Source organism: Mastigoproctus giganteus, chromosome 8 (genome assembly GCF_048544385.1).
Source record: "Mastigoproctus giganteus isolate SK-2022 chromosome 8, ASM4854438v1, whole genome shotgun sequence".
Lineage (NCBI taxonomy): Eukaryota > Metazoa > Arthropoda > Arachnida > Uropygi > Thelyphonidae > Mastigoproctus > Mastigoproctus giganteus.
In genome coordinates, this window is record NC_143582.1 from 211130732 (window position 1) to 211147907 (window position 17176).

The 17176-nt window shown below is 37.1% G+C and overlaps 1 protein-coding gene across 3 annotated transcripts in view; it reads left to right on the top strand.

The window, feature by feature from the left end:
• LOC150082242 (protein Obscurin-like) overlaps window positions 1-17176 on the top strand; it is an 865351-nt gene that overhangs the window by 479712 nt on the left and 368463 nt on the right. For all 3 annotated transcript variants that reach the window (XM_090379203.1, XM_090379204.1, XM_090379205.1), the window contains 2 exons: window positions 8198-8373; window positions 8597-8714. In XM_090379203.1, the coding sequence (XP_090235329.1) occupies window positions 8198-8373; window positions 8597-8714 (294 nt within the window). The remainder of the gene's footprint in view (window positions 1-8197; window positions 8374-8596; window positions 8715-17176) is intronic.

The window sequence follows — 17176 nt, forward strand, 5'->3', positions numbered from 1 at the left end:
ATTTTGCCTCTACATTCACACATGAGGAATTATTAAGGTTTGAAAATAGCAGAAGGTTATCCAATTGTAGCAGGATACTTAATGATTTTGTAATCACTGAGAGCAAAGTGGAGGAGAAATTGTTGAAGTTAAACATAAGAAAAGCACCTGGGGTGGATGGGATCTATCCAGTTATATTAAAGGAGGCGGCAAAGCAACTAAGCAAACCCTTAGCCATAATTATGAGAGCATCCTTGGACTCGGGAGAGGTTCCCACGGACTCTAGATGTGCAAATGTATCCCCAATTCACAAAGGGGGATCGAAGGGTGACACGAGTAATTACAGACCAGTTAGTTTAACTTCTGTTCCGGGTAAAATAATGGAGTCACTGGTTAAAGATGCATTGCAGGGTCATCTAGACAAGACTGCAGCAATAATTCAGACACAGCATGGGTTTGTTAAGGAAAAGTCTTGTCTGACAAATTTGATTGGTTATTATGGTTACAAAGGAACTGGATGCAAAAAATAATTTTGATATCATATATTTGGATTTCAGGAAAGCTTTTGACACTGTTGCACATGGAAGACTATTGTACAAATTGGAGCAGAATGGTATTAAGGGTAAGTTGCTACAATGGATAAAAGGATAGTTAAGTGGGAGGAGACAGAGGACTCTTCATGGACTAATGTTATTAGTGGAGTCCCACAGGGTTCGGTGTTGGGTCCACTTTTGTTTTGTATATTTATCAATGATATCGATGAAGGTATATCAGGCTTAATGTCGAAGTTTGCAGATGATACAAAGGTTGGCAGGGTTGTTAATGACAGCAGTGGCAGTGTGCTACTGCAACAGGATCTAGATAATTTGGGCAGTTGGGTTAAGAAGTGGCAACTGAAGTTTAACCTTGACAAATGCAAAGTACTGCATATGGGTAGAAGTAACCCCAGAGAAACGTACCAACTGTGTGGTACTACACTTAAGGTGGTAGAAATTGAAAAAGAACTTTGCTTGAACTTTATCCACCTCAAAGAACAGTACTGCTGCTAGTCCCACCGGAATATTTTACATAATGCTTAGATAATAAATCATTATCATTGCTACTGGTATTCTACAGTTGCATCTTCATTGAACATTCATTCCCAATTACTGGCATCACTCCTATATGCTGATAATTCCCAAACCATGGAAAAATCACTCTGTTCCTCATAACTATAGACCCCTTTCTTTTACCAGCTGCTTGAGTAAAACCCTAGAAAAAATGATACGCTGTCGATTGACTTGTTATTTTGAGTCCTAAAATCTCTGATAATCAGTTTTGTTTTAGGAAAAATTGATCATCCCTGGATCTCATGGTCAAAGCTGAATCAAACATCAGGAATGAATGTATCCAAAACAGTCACCTCATTATGGTATGCCATTACATAGAGAAAGCCTTTGACACCACATGGCATTTTGGTACCTTGAGAGATTGCCATTCCCATAACCTGAGAGGCCACTTACCATACTTCATCCGAAACTTCTTTTAGCATAGATCCTTTCAAGTTTGCTATCAGAAAGTCCTCTTACACATCTATATACAAGAGGAAAGAGTCTCACAAGGCTCTTTCTCAGTGCCACCTTATTTGCAATAAGAATGTCATATGCCCAAAAATATTCTGAACACTGTTAACTCCTACCTCTATGCTGACCTTGCAGTTCTCAGAATGTGAGCCTTCATTAAGAAGCAACTCCAAATCTCAGTTAATAATATTGAGCCATGGATGGCACAGAATAGGTACTTTCTTACTCTAGTGTCATATACTTTTGTAAAAAACAGAAGATGCATCGTGATCTATAATTATGCTTAACAAACCATCCTTTTACAGTTGTGAATAGCATACATCTCCGTGATTTGATTTTCTATAATAAGTTTTACTTCTTAGAATTCTCAGAGTCTGTGGTCTTCTGCTCTCCTTTTCTTCTTCAAATTTAGATAGTATGCTTCCTTTATTGCTGACTGAAAGCAGCAGATGACAAATGGATTTTGAAAGTCATCCTGTCACCTGTTGAATCACTGAACATTTCATACTTAAGCAGACTTAATTATAAATTTTTTGGCTAATGTAAGAAAGCCAACACAAGAACGACGAGAAACGTCGGATAACTTACGCGGAAAATTAGTTTCCCAACACCGGACTCTAGTGCTGCTCGCTTGGTAAACAGACAGTAGGTGTTATCGGTCTGGAGCTGAAATCGAGAAGGATATATTGATTAACAGGTAGGCGTGGCAAACAATGAAATGATTGGTGGTGGGTGCGACAGATGACAAGCTACTGTGTAGTCATTATAATGTGTATTTATGAGTAAAGAACAGTGCATAATAGCTTTGTGATGAACGGTAAACAGGTAATAGTAGCAATGAACCTTTTAAAGCTGTAAGAAATTTGTAAGGAAAATAAAACATTGGTTTGTTTTTTGATGAAAACTAAATTAATAAAAGTTTTGTTCTGTTCATTTTTATGTTCTTCATTATGTTTTTTTCTCATTATTAAAAGCAGATTTTTGGAGTTCATGAGTGTTTTTACTATACTGTTGATTTAGGTTTGATTATGAAAAAAGGAAAAGGTTTCTTTATTTTTCATTATATTTCGTAACCTGACCCTAAATGGTAGGTTAGGAAATAATAGAAATGGTTTCCTTATATTTAGTGACCTAATCTTAAATGTTAGGTTAGGAAATAATATAAGAAAAGAAAGAAAGATTCTATATATAGTGAATATATAGAATATATATATTCTATATATTCACTATATATAGAATCAATGGGTACTGCTCTGTGTGGACTATGTTATTAGTGGTGTGTCCCTCAGGATTCGGTATTGGGCCCATTGTTGTTTTGTATATTTATGAATGATATTGATGAAGGTATATCAAGCTTAATGTCAAAGTTGAGGTAACCTGACCTTTTTTACACCATTAGGGCATATTATTGAACAAGAAAATAAAAATACAGTCATAAAAAATTTTATTTTTTTATGAAAGTATTTCTGAATATGACTGTGATTCTAAAGAAAAAAGGTTAGGTTACCCCCTCCATTTTGGGAGGCATTCAAACTCCCATGGGATTCAAGTGGAGGTAAACTGACCTTTTTTCACCATTATGGAAAGCGTTCATTAGGGCAAGTTACCATTGGTGCTTCTGAGTGCTACTAAAATGATACTAACCCAATGTTATCATGTCTTATGTTTGTGCACCAATCAGCACAATTTTCCACGCCTATCTGTCAATCAATATATCGTTCTTGACTTTGCTCCAGACCGATAACACCTACCATCTGTTTACCGAGCGAGCAGCGCTAGAGTGCCGTATCAGGAAACTAATTTTCCACGTAAGTTATCCGATGTTTCTCGTCATTCTCGTGTTGGCTTTCTTTACCTTTGCCATTTTTTTGTTGTGTGTATGTGTGATAAAAGATAAATATATAAATAAATATATGTATAAATATATAACTAAATAAATATACCCTATGCATATTTAGTTAAATTAAATTAAATATTTAAATTTTTAATTAAATCGAATTTGAATACCATAGATATGTGTCTAAATACTATTCAAAAGTAGTAGTAGAAGCATATGATGCAAAAAAGCAACCAAAAAAAAAAAAAAAACATTTCACACATCCATTCTCTCTAAACGTTTGTCCAGTTCCTCCTTGAATATATTTAAGCTATCAACTTCTGCAACAACAAATGGAAGTGTGTTCTAGCAATCAACTATGCACTGGCTAAAGGCAAATTTCCACACATCTGTTCTTCAACTGTCTTTCCTCAATTTGAATTTATGCCCCTCAGGTTCAAAAAGAAGCATTGCAGGATCATCTAGACAAGACAGCAGTAAAAATTCAGACACGTCATGTGTTTTGTCAAGGGGAAGTCTTGTCTGACCAATTTGATTGAATAATACGATGTGGTCACAAAGGAACTGGATGCAAAAAATAATTTTGATATCATATATTTCGATTTCAGGAAAGCTTTTGATACTGTTGCACATGGAAGACTACTGTACAAATTGTAGCAGTATGGCATTAAGGGCAAGTTGCTACAATGGATAAAAGGATGGTTGAGTGGGAGAAGACAGAGAGTGGTGATCAATGGGTACTGCTCTATGTGGACTAATGTTATCAGTGGTGTGTCCCTCAGGATTCGGTGTTAGGCCCATTGTTGTTTTGTATTATTATTATTATTATTATTAGCCATATGGTGCAAGGAAGCCTGAGGCTTATGCTCTACCAGCCAAAAAAAAAATTTCTGAGTTACCTTGTGTGTGTGATATTGATGAAGGTATATCAAGCTTAATGTCAAAATTTGCAGATGATACAAAGGTTGGCAGAGCTGTTAATAACAGTAATGATAGTATGCTGCTGCAACAGAATCTGTAAAAGTTGGGTAGATGGGCTGAGAAGTGGCAACTGAAGTTTAATATTGACAAATGCAAAGTACTGCATATGAGTAGCAATAACCCAAGAGAAATGTACCAACTATGTGGTGTTACGCTCAGGGTAGTGGAGAATGAAAGAGACTTTGGGGTAATTGTGCAGTCAGATATGAAGTTTTCTGACAGTGCAGACAGGCTGCCAGAGTAAGTCATGGGGTCTTGTCAGTGATATACAGAAATTTTGTGAGCAGGGATAAGGAGGTGATTATCCCCTTTTATAAGGCAATGATCAGGCCACACCTTGAATACTGCGTACAGGTCTGGAAGCCTCATTTTAGGAAGGATGTAGAGTTGCTAGGACGAGTACAGAGAAGGGCAACAAAATTGGTGAAGGGAACAAAGGGGACAAATTCATTTTAGGAAGGATGTAGAGTTGCTAGGCACCTGTGAGGCAATCTGATTGAGGTGTATAAGGCCTTGAATGGATTGAGCAGGCTCAATGCTGATGGGATTCTTCCTCTTGCTCAGATTACAAACTTGAGGGGGCATGGATTCAAACTGAGGAAAGACAGTCGTAGAATAGATGTGCGGAAGTTTGTCTTTAGCCAGCGAGTAGTTGATTGCTGGAACGAACTTCCATCTGTTGTTGTGTAAGTTGATAGCTTAAATAAATTCAAGGCGGAACTAGACAAACATTTGGAATGAATGGATTAGTGAAATGGGAATGGGATTTTTTTTGGCTGATGCTGTATAAGCTTTCTTTCTTGCATCATGTGCCTCTACTAATACTAATGCTAATAACCTGAGCAAGAGGAAGAATTCCATCAGAATTGAGCCAGCTCAACTCATTCAAGCCTTATGCACCTCAATCAGATCACCTCACAGGTGATTAGCCTCAAGATGCTGCAATTTGAAGAACTTAAGCCTTTCTTGGTAATTGGACCCCTTCGTTCCCTTCATCAATCTTGCTGCCCTTCTCCCTAGTCACTCAAGCAACTCTGTATCCTTCCTAAAATGAGGCCTCCAGACCTGTACGCAGTACTCAAGGTGTGGCCTGACCATTGCTTTATACAAAGGGATAATCACCTCCTTTCCCTACTAGTAAATTTCCTGTATATCATTGATAATACCCCATGACCTGCTCTGGCAGGCTGTCTGCACTGCTCAGAAAATTTGATATCTGTCTGCACAATTACTCCCAGCTCTCTTTCATTCTCTATCACCCTAAGTGTAGTGCCACACAGTTGGCACATTTCTCTTAGGTTACTTCTACCTATATACAGTACTTTGCATTTGTCAATGTTAAACTTCAATTGCCACTTCTCCACCCATCTGCCAAACTTTTCTAGATCCTGCAATAGCACACTGTCATTAAAAACCCTGCCAACCTTTGTATCATCTGATCTGCAAACTTGGACATTAAGCTGATATACCTTCATCAATATCATTGATAAATATATAAAACAACAGTGGGCCCAACACCGACCCTTGGGGACTCCGCTAATGATATAGTCCACGAAGAGCAGCATCCATCGATACTCTCTGCCTTCTCCCATTCAACCACCCTTTTATCCATTGTAGCAATTTGCATGCTACTTTGGGTTTAAATTTGGGATTGGTATTAATGTTTTTATGATGAGCCCTAGGGCATATTGGCTGTCCTGTGTATGCAGCAGCAGAGTCACTGCTGCTGCCTACTGATATGCTGTTGCTGATATGCTCATCAACAATTGAATACCAAGCCTGTGAGTGTACAAATGGGCAATTTATTACTGTGAAAGTAGAAAAATTCTGGAGGATGAGTCCTGCTGAGAATAGGGTCTCACATTTGTTACAGAAGAAACTGCTGTCTTGGCAGGCAACATCATCAGGGGAATCAGTCTACAAAAGTTTATGATATAGTAAGAGAGAAATGATGTGGAGATCAGTAACGAGTTGGAGTAAAATGATCAGTAATCATTTTACTCCAATTATCAGTAATCATTTTACTCCAATTGATCAGTAATGATCAATAAAAAATGATCAGTAATCATTTTACTCCAATTCATGACAGTTTGCAATTCAACAAAATCTGAGCAATTCAGCAAAATGGATTCCCAAGTGTCTCAACGATGAAATGTTTGCAAATAGGATTTTCTACAGCACCCAATGTAATATAAAGAGAAAGGAAATTACTTCTTTGATTGTTTAATGACTGTAGATGAGCCATGCAGGTGCTTTAAACCCAATGTAATATAAAGAGAAAGGAAATGACTTCTTTGATTGTTTAATGACTGTAGATGAGACATGCAAGTGCTTTAAACCAGAAAATAAGCAATACAGCCCTCACCACAGCTGAAAACAATTCACTTTTAAAAGGCAGGGTTATGGTCAAGCTGTTCCTCAAAACTGAATTAGTTATCTTGTTAAATAAACAAAATTAAAAACTCTGTATTATGATTACAGGAATTTTAAATATAATTATTGTGTAACGTGATATATTGGCACCTCCATAGCCAGGTGGGAAGGAGCAGCAGTGCGTAGCACACGCTTCTTGATTAGACCGGGGTTCAAGCCCATCACCACCAAATACAGAGGATGCGGAAAGGTCAGGGAATGACCACCGCATATCCCGGAGCATTAGCATTAGCATTAGTAGAGGCATTTGATGCAAGAAAGCAAGCTTATGCAGCATCAGCCAAAAAAAAAAAAAAAAAAACCAACTTCCACTTCACCCCTCTGTTCGTTCAAAATACCTGTCCAGCTGAGCCTTAAACTTATTTAGGCTATCAACCTCCACCACAAGGGATGGAAGTCTGTTCCACCAACCAACCACCCGCTGGCTAAAGGCAAATTTCCGCACGTCTATCCTACATCTGTCTTTCTTCAATTTGAATTTATGCCCTCTCAGGTGATTTTTCTGAACTAGAGGAAGAATCCCATCAGCATTGAGCATGCTTAAACCATTCAAGGCTTTATACACCTCTATCAGATCACCTCGCTGGTGCCTAGTCTCCAGACACTGTAATTTGCAAAACTTAAGCCTTTCTTCGTAAGAGCACCCCTTTGTTCCATTCACTAATCTTGTTGCCCTTCTCTGTACTCGTTCCAGCAGCTCTACATCCTTCTTGAAATGAGGCCTCCAGACCTGTATACAGTACTCTAGGTGTGGCCTGACCATCGCCTTATACAATGGAATAATCACCTCCTTATCCCTGCTGGAAAAATTCCTGTATATCATTGACAATACTCCATGAGCTACTCTTGCAGCCCATCTGCACTGCTCAGAGAACTTCATATCTGCCTGCACAACCACCCCCAAGTCCCTTTCATTCTCTACCACTGTCAGTGTAGTACCACAGAGTTGATACGTTGCTCTGGGGTTGCTGTTTCCCATGTGTAGTACTTTACATTTGTCAATGTTAAACTTCATTTGCCACCTCTCAGCCCATCTGCTCAACCTTTCCAGATCCTGTTGCAGCAGCATAGTGTCAGTAGTGTCCTTGACAACCCTGCCAACCTTTGCAATATGGCCTTAGTTGCTAATGCTCCAAAAAACCAAAAAACCAATGTGATATATTTCTTTCTGGCCAATGCTTTTTTTCCAGTATGATTAACTGAATAAATTAAAATAGCAAAACCTTTATATTGCTGTGTGCGTGTGTGCGTATGTGCACAATTGGCTGTTTGATTCATATGCTTTAATTTTAATAAACTTATTTGTGTAATGAATTACTCTCTTATCAAAGCTCTATACTGGGATTGAAAAATACTTTTTCGGTTGTAACATACTGTTTAATATATCTTACCTATTTGATTTCAGGCTCAAAGATGGCAGGGAACTTATGCCAGATGATCACATATCTATATCTCAAGAACCAGATGGTACTGTATGCCTTAAAATTGATTCTGTTGGTCCTGAGGATGCTGGCAAATATACCCTTGTTGCAAGTAATTCGGCTGGAAAAGTGCAAAGCAGTGCTCCTGTAGATATTAAAGGTAATACCTACTTCTTTTTAATAATAAACTATTTAATTTAATTTTTATCCAATATAGCTTTATTAAAATAATATTTTTATAAATTAAATTTTTGATCCTTTACTTGCTTTTAGAATATGAAATGCTTACTCATATCAGAAGACCTCAACTGCCGATTTCATTATCACTTTATGGTGTTATCACTATATTTTTCTGTTAAATAATATTTCCATATCTATTACAGCAACACCTAGAGAAAAGGCAAATATAATTGAAGGATTACAGCCCGTGTCTTTTGATGAAGGACAACCTGCTAAACTGGAAGTGAAAGCAGCTGGAGAACCAAAACCATCTGCAAAATGGTATTATATGTATATTCTATATCAATTAAAAAGTGAATTCAGCTAGTTGCTTTCAAATAATATAGCAAACTAGTATTATTTTATTATTAAAATTTATAACTTTTGCACAACAAAAAAATATAGGATTTGCTCTTATTAGCTTTGTAATTCTAGAAAATATGCTATCACATTTTTTGTATTTCATCGGAAAGAACAACTGCAATACAGAGACAAGAATATAATAAATGTGCAAATAAAATATAAAAAAATAAATTATTACCAATAATATATTAGAATTTATATAGAAATAAGTACATTAAGATGTATAATTTTAGGGCTGTAAGTTTCAAGCTATAATGGATTTAAGTTAGTATAGGTAATCCTTATGTTTACCCTTAAGCATAATTTCTATACATGGTTAAAGCATACAAAGCAAAACAAATTTTATATAAAAAGGTATTCTTACACTATATCTCATATTGTGAAGACTTGGTAATCATTGTGTAACCTCACACAATGATTACCAAGTAATCACCTAAAATAAGTAACATATTTTCCAAATAGGCAAGTATATTGTCTATTTGGATCATATAGGGAAATGTTTTAGTATTAGTATTTTTGTGGCAAATGATGCAAGAAAGCAAGCTTATAGAACATCAGCCAAAAAAACCTATCCGCCTCGCCCATCTCTTCCCTACCTCCAAGAATTTGTCTACTTCTTCTTTGAATTTATTCAAACTATCCACTTCCCCAACAACAACAGATGTTGGGGATGGAAGTTTATTTCAGCAATCAACCACCTGCTGCTTGAAAGCAAACTTCCATACATATATCCTTCAACCATCCTTCCTCAATTTGAATTTATGCCCTCATGTGTGTAGTCTCAGTGAGAGGAAGAAGGCCATCTATTCAAGGCCTTAAATATCTCAATCAGACCTCCTTGCAGATATGCGAGCATCACTAGACTCTGAGGAGATTCCCTTGGATTGGAAAAGTGAAAATGTATCTCCCATACATAAGGGTGGCTCTAAAAGTGAAGTTGGAAATTATCGACCTGTCAGTCTGACTTCAGTGGTAGGGAAAATCATGGAGGCAATGATCAAGGGTGGAATTCAGGATCATTTGGATCGAATTGAAATTCTCAAGGATACTCAGCATGGTTTTGTAAAGGGAAAATCATGTTTAACAAATCTGGTTCGCTATTTCGAAAGGGTCACTCACAAGCTGGATTTAGGGAATAATTTCGACATTGTTTATTTAGATTTCAGCAAAGCTTTTGACTCAGTCCCACATGAGTGGTTGCTTTATAAGCTGGAACAGGTTGGAATCACTGGGAAAATCCTTAGATGGATAGAAGGATGGCTTCAGGGAAGGAGGCAGAGGGTTGTGATAAATGGCTATTCCTCAGATAGGGTTGATGTAAGAAGTGGGGTTCCCCAAGGATCAGTATTAGGACCACTGTTGTTTTTAATTTTCATAAACGACATTGATGAAGTGATAGAGGGCGTGATGTCTAAATTTGCAGATGATGTTAAAATTGGTAGAGTAGTTAATGATCACTGTCAAGCTGAGCTTCTTCAGAGAAACCTAGATAGACTTCAGGAATGGTCAGAAAAATGGCAGCTGTGCTTTAATCCAACAAAGTGTAAGGTATTACACCTGGGAAACAGTAATCCCAAAATAACTTATTCACTTGGTGGAGTTCAACTAAACCCAGTACTGGAGGAAAGGGACTTGGGCGTTACGATACAGTCAGACATGAAATTCTCTGAGCATTGTAAACAGGTTGCAAGGAAGGCCCATGGTGTCCTATCGATGATCTATCGAACTTTTGCAAGTAGAGATAGGGACGTGATAATCCCATTATATAAGGCTTATGTTAGACCACACTTGGAATACTGTGTTCAAGTATGGAGCCCGCACCTAAAGAAAGACATCGAGCTTCTTGAAAGGGTGCAAAGAAGGGTAACTTGCCTGGTGAGATCGGCAAAAGGGCATCCTTATGAAGAAAGACTTCGAATATTTGGGTTGCAGAGTTTGGAAACTAGACACCTTAGAGGAGATTTGATTGAGGTGTTTAAGGCTCTGAGAGGCACCAGTAAAATGAATGAGGACGAAATTTTCAAGATTATAAATGATGCTAGAACTAGGGGACATAAATTCAAGTTACGGGGGGAAATGTTTAGATTGGACTGCAGGATGTTTTATTTTAGCCAGCGAGTTATAAATTACTGGAATAAGTTGCCTTCATGGGTGGTAGAGGCCGACAGTTTGAGGAAATTCAAAGGTCATCTGGATAGTACTTTCGGGTAAGGGAAGCGCATAGGTTGATAGGTTTAATTTCCTTTTTATTTATTTTTTATTTTATTTTTTTTTTATTTATTAATTATTATTATTTAGTTATTTATTTTATTTATTTATTTTTTGTTTTTATCATTGTTTTGTTCGGATTTTTTTTTTTTTTTTTTTTGGCTGGTGCAGCATAAGCCATAGGCTTTCTTGCACCATGCGGCCGTTACTAATACTAATACCTGGTCTCCAGATGCTGCAATTTGCAGAACAAAAGGATACTCTTGACAAGGGTATATATCCTTTTGTTCCCTTCACCAATCTTGTTGCCCTTCTCTGTACCCAATTCCAGTAGCTCTATAACCTTCGTTTCCTGGCGCAATATAACCGTAGTTGTTTTTGCGCCATTAAAACCAAAATCGAATCAAATCAAATCAAACTATAACCTTCCTAAAATAAGGCCTTCAGAGCTGTATGCAGTACTCAACATGTGGCCTGACCATTGCCTTATACAATGGAATAGCTACCTCCTTATCCCTGAATAAGGAGGTGATTATTCCATTGTATTTCATGGTTGATTATTCAAAAGGGTTTTGTCAATGAGATACTGGAATTTTCCAAAATTCTTGTATATCATTGACAAAACCCATGAGCTGTCCTGGCAGCCTGCCTGCACTTCTCAGAGAATTTCATATCTGACTGCACAATTACCCCCCAGGTCTTTTGCATTTTCTGCTGCATTGAGTGTAGTACCACACAGTTGGTATGTTAATCTAGGATTAATGCTTACCCATATGCAGTACCTTGCATTTGTCAATGTAAAACTTTTACTGCAATTTCTCAGCCCATCAGCCTAATCATAACCACTCTGTAAACCTTTGTATTATCAGCAAATTTAGATATTAAGCCTGATATTCCTTCATTGATATCATATAAAAAACAACAGTACTGAACCATCGGAAAGCTGACTAATATTAGTCGGCTCTCTCATAGTCCATGAAAAGCAGTGCCCATTGTTAACTATTCTCTGTCTTCTCCCACTCAACCATCCCTTTATCCATATCAGTAACTTGTCCTTAATGCACATTGCTCCACTTTGTGCAACAGATTTTTATGTGCAACAGTATAAAATGTCTCCCTGAAATCCAACTATATGATATCAAAATTAATTTTAGCATCCAGTTCCCTTGGCACTGTATCATAGTATCCGATCAGATTGGACAAACAAGACTGCCCATTAACAAATCCATGCTGTGACTGCAGTATAATTGCATTCCTGTCTATATAGTTTTACATTACTTCTGTAACCAGTGACTTCATTATTTTCCCTGGAACAGACATTAAACTAATAGATCTATAATTAATCATTTCACCTTTTGATCTCCCTTTGTGATTTGCGGATACATTTGCACATCTCCAGTACATAGGTACCTCTCCTGGCTCCAAAGATGCTCTCATAATTATGGCTAAGTGTTTCCTTACCTCCTTTGTAGCCTCCCTTAATATATAATTGGATAGATTACATCCATCCAAGGTGTATTTTTTATGTTTATCTTCAACAAATTTCTCTTCACTTTCCTCTCAGTTATCACAAAATCATTTAGCTCCCTCTTAGAATTTTATAAACTTCTGGTATCCCATTCTTTAAAGAATTCCTCGTGTATGAATGTAGATGTGAAATATCTATTCAGTTTGTCATCAACCTGAGCATGGGCATAAACAGTTAAACCATTGACACAGGGCCAGCCCCAAAATTTGCAGCACCCTGTTCAAGAATTACTTGCAGGGCCCTGTACAAAAATTACTTGCAGGACCTGGGGTCCTCTGCAAAACTTAGAATGTTTTTGTAATAGTGATTTTTTTTAATTTTTTATTTTTTTCAAATTTTACAGTAACTAAGAAGTAGTAACATTTAAAAATAATTAATTTAATTTTTAAGTTATTACGGTGAAAATAAAATATTTTCATATTATATAAATTATTAAGTCTGTATTTCTGTTATTATTAAGATACTTATATCATGTAAATTATTCGCATAAAATTTTTTTTGTTTTTAAAGTACTAATGAAAAAAGTATTAAAATATTACACATTTTAGTATTTATAATATCACTTTAGTAAATGATATTATACAATAGTAATGACTAGTTATTCTTTATAACGATTTTAATATTTTACAAAACATAGGGCTGCTGGGAACCCTATGTGCTGCCAGTAAGTGAAATCAAATTTGCTGCCCCAAAATATTTGTATTAAAAAATAAAATATGGTGTAAATAATAATTATTAATTTATTGAAAAAGAAAAGAATTACAACATATATCATATCTAATATAATGAAACAACAAATATCATATCTAATATAATGAAACAACAAAATAATTCTGAAAAACTAAATTCTAAATCACAGTAAAAGAGTGCACTTTTTTGGCCATGGGAAAAAGAAATTGAAACAGAAAAAAAAAAAAAAAAAATTTCCCATTTTAATTTCTTCATCATATTTTAACGATACGGATTAGGAGATAACTTTCGTGATATTTAAAAGCAATGCTAAAAAAATTGAAATCATATAGAGAATCAATCGAAGCTATAAGCATATTAAAATTTTCTTTGTTTTATGGAAACTATTTTAAATGTTCGATATCAAACGAAACATACACATTGAGAATGAAGTATATGCTCAGAGTAATTTTCAAGTCGACTTGTGCAAATGCTCTTGGAGTGACAATAATGCGGGTAACTAGACATTTAGATGGCAGTAGGCTTGTTGATAGAAATGCGCAAAAGACGCAGATGATGTTATTATTTAGACCATTTGTGTACGGGGCTGTTTTCAACAGAACCAGGCATGGGGCCCTGTTCGACAGAACCAGTTGAACATGCTTTTGGTCGGCGCTATATTGACATCAAGTGGCCCAGTGTGATTCATTTCCTTCCTTCCTTCACTGTTAATATTTGTGTAGAAGGCTTTGCTGCTGTTTTTTGCATTATTTGCCAGAGACCTCTCATAATCTGCCTTAGCATGCTTAATCTACTTTTTACAGGCTACAGACTAGTTTATATCTACCATAGGCTTCTGTATCACCTGGCGCCTCCGTAGCCAGGTGGGAAGGAGCAGCGGTGCGTTAGCACACGCTTCTTGATTAGACCGGGGTTCGAGCCCGTCACCACCAAATATGGAGGATGCGGAAAGGTCAGAGAATGACCACCGCATATCCCGGAGCAATATGGCCTTAGTTGCTAATGCTCCTAAAAACCAAATAACAACAACTGTATCACCTGACAATTTGTATACATCCCACACATTTTTCTTCTCCGCCACAAGTTTCTTCACTTAATCTGACAATTCATTTAGGTCTAAGCCTTGAACAGTATATTTTAGTTGGTATGAAATGCATAGTAGCTTCTATGATTATTTCCATCAGCACTTCCCATTTCAGAATTTCTGTTGGTAACATCATCAGTTGGTCTCTGATGATCATCTTCTTCATCGACAGATGCAGCCTCTCCAGTAATTTTTATATTTTTCAGTCCAAACCTATTCCTGAATCTGTGTAACCCTCCCTTACTTGCAATAAATGGCTTGGTGTTACTAGTTTCAGAGAATCCCTTGCTGAAGTCTTCATATAGGCTCAATGCTTTCTGGCACAACATGTTGCCATCAATCAGAACACGTTTTCTGTTCACATCTTCCACCCACAAATTTAATGCCTTTTCCATCTTAACTAAGCACTTATCATGCACTGGCCATAACGTTTGCAGTTTGAGGTGTGACGGCAAAACTAGCACGAATTTCTTTTTCCTTCTTCACAATTTCACGAATAGAAGATTCATTCTTACCATAGATCTCAGCAACCTCGGCATACGATTTTTTTTCTTTCCTTATTAAGTTGAGAACTTTCACCTTTTCACTTAAAGGAAGCACTTTATGTTTTCTCTGTGGCATATCAGAATTGCCAGCATCACTACTCTTGCTTTTTGGGGCCGTTATTAAGTAAAATAAGGGTTACTTGAACACAAGAACTGCAATACCACAACAGTCGATTGATAACCGAGAAGGCTACTAAGTAACTAATGGGTGGGTAGTGTATGCAGTGTGGATATACGGGACAAAGGGATGATTCATGTCCCGGACGGCACAAGATTTCATCATACTATTCAGAACGGTGCACAATTTAAAATTTATGAATTGTTTATTTCTGGAATTTTCCATTTAATATTTTTAGACCACGGGTAACTGAAACCGCTGAAAGCAAAACCACGAATAAGGGAGGACTGCTGTACAATGTGTGCAGAAAGGATAGACAAGACAGGAAGGGAGGAGAGGTTATTCTGTTAGTTAAGAAACACAAAAAATCTAAGGAAGTGCATCCAATTGACATTGGTGAAAATGCAATGTTGAGTCAGTGTGGTGTGACATAAACATTGGGAAAGGGAAAATGAGAGTAGGTGTGTGTTATGGGCCTAATGAATCTGATGAGTATAATGAGCAATTACGCAAAGAAAAAATTGGGCCAGTAAATCAGAATGTCTTATAATGAGGGATTTTAACTTTCCAGATATTGACTGGAACTTGTGGGTTGGTCACTCGCACACTAGCAAGACTTTTGTGGATTTATTGGATGACTGTTTTCTACAGGAACATGTTCGAGAGGCAACCAGAGCAAGTAATACTCTTGATCTGATTATCAGCAGTGATTCTTCATGTGTTAAGAATCTGCAGATAAAGGAACCACTAAGTGGCAGTGATTACAGTGTACTGATGTGGGATTTACTTAAAGATGTAACTACCATCAGGGGTAAGGGAAAGAGTTTTTGCTTTCATAAAGGTGACTACACTGGTCTCAGAGAGTTTTTAAATTCTGTATAATGGGATCAACTGATGATGTTACCAACGGTGAATTCTAAATGGGAAGCCTTACAGACTAGGCCTTACATACCACCTAAGAAGTACTGTTCAAGGTTTAGGCCTAAATGGATATCAGATGAATTAATGCATGGGATGCATATAAATCATCAGGCAACACAGACGCCTATGGCAGATATAGGCTAGTCTGTAATCAAGTCACAAAGGAGGTTAGGCAGGTGGAGGCAGATTATGAGAAATCTTTGGCAAGGGATGCAAAGAAAAACAGCAAAGAGTTCTTTACTTATGTAAACTCTAGAAGGAAAAGGAAGAATCAGATTGGTCCACTTAGCATAGATGGTTTGACTATTGATGATCATGCTCAGGTAGATGATAAACTGAATGAGTATTTTGCATCTACATTCACAAATGAGGAGTTATTCAAGGAGGGGAATGTCAGAAATTTATCAAACTCTAAGAGGAAACTAAGTGATTTTGTAATAGAGAGCAAAGTGGAGGAGAAACTGTTGAAGTTAAACATAAGGAAGGCACCTGGGATGGATGGGTTCGATCCAGTTATATTAAAGGAGGCAGCAAAGGAAGTAAGCAAACCCTTAGCCATAATTATGAGAGCTTCCTTGGACTCAGAGAAGGCCACCATGGATTGTAGACATACAAATGTGTCCCCAATTCACAAAAGGGGATCAAAGGGTGACACGGGTAATTACAGACCTGTTAGTCTAACTTCTGTTCCAGGGGAAAATAATGGAGTTACTAGTTAAGGAAGCAATGCAGGATCATCTAGACAAGACTCAGTTATAGTTCAGACGCAGCATGGGTTTGTTAAAGGGAGGTCTTAGCTGACAAATTTGAATGGATACTATGATTGGTCACAAAGAACTGGATGTAGGGAATAACTTTGATATCATATTTTTGGATATTAGAAAGACTTTTGATATTATTGCACATGGAAGACTGCTGCACAAATTGGAGCCATGCGGCATTGGAGGCAAATTACTGCTATGGATAAAGGGATGGTTGAGTGGGAGTAGACAGAGTGGTTATCAATGGACACTGCTTTTCATGGACTAATGTTATTAGTGGGGTCCTGCAGATTTTTGTGTTGGGTGCATTGTTGTTTTCAATATTTATCAGTGATATTGATGAAGGTGTATCAAGGTTAATGTCTAAGTTTTCAGACGACACGAAAGTTGGCAGGGTTGTTAATGACAGTAATGATAGTGCACTACTGCAACAGGATCTGGAAAATTTGAGCAGATGGTCTGAGAGGTGGCAACTGAAGTTTAACATTGGCAAATGTAAAGTACTGCATATGGCTAGCCGTAATCC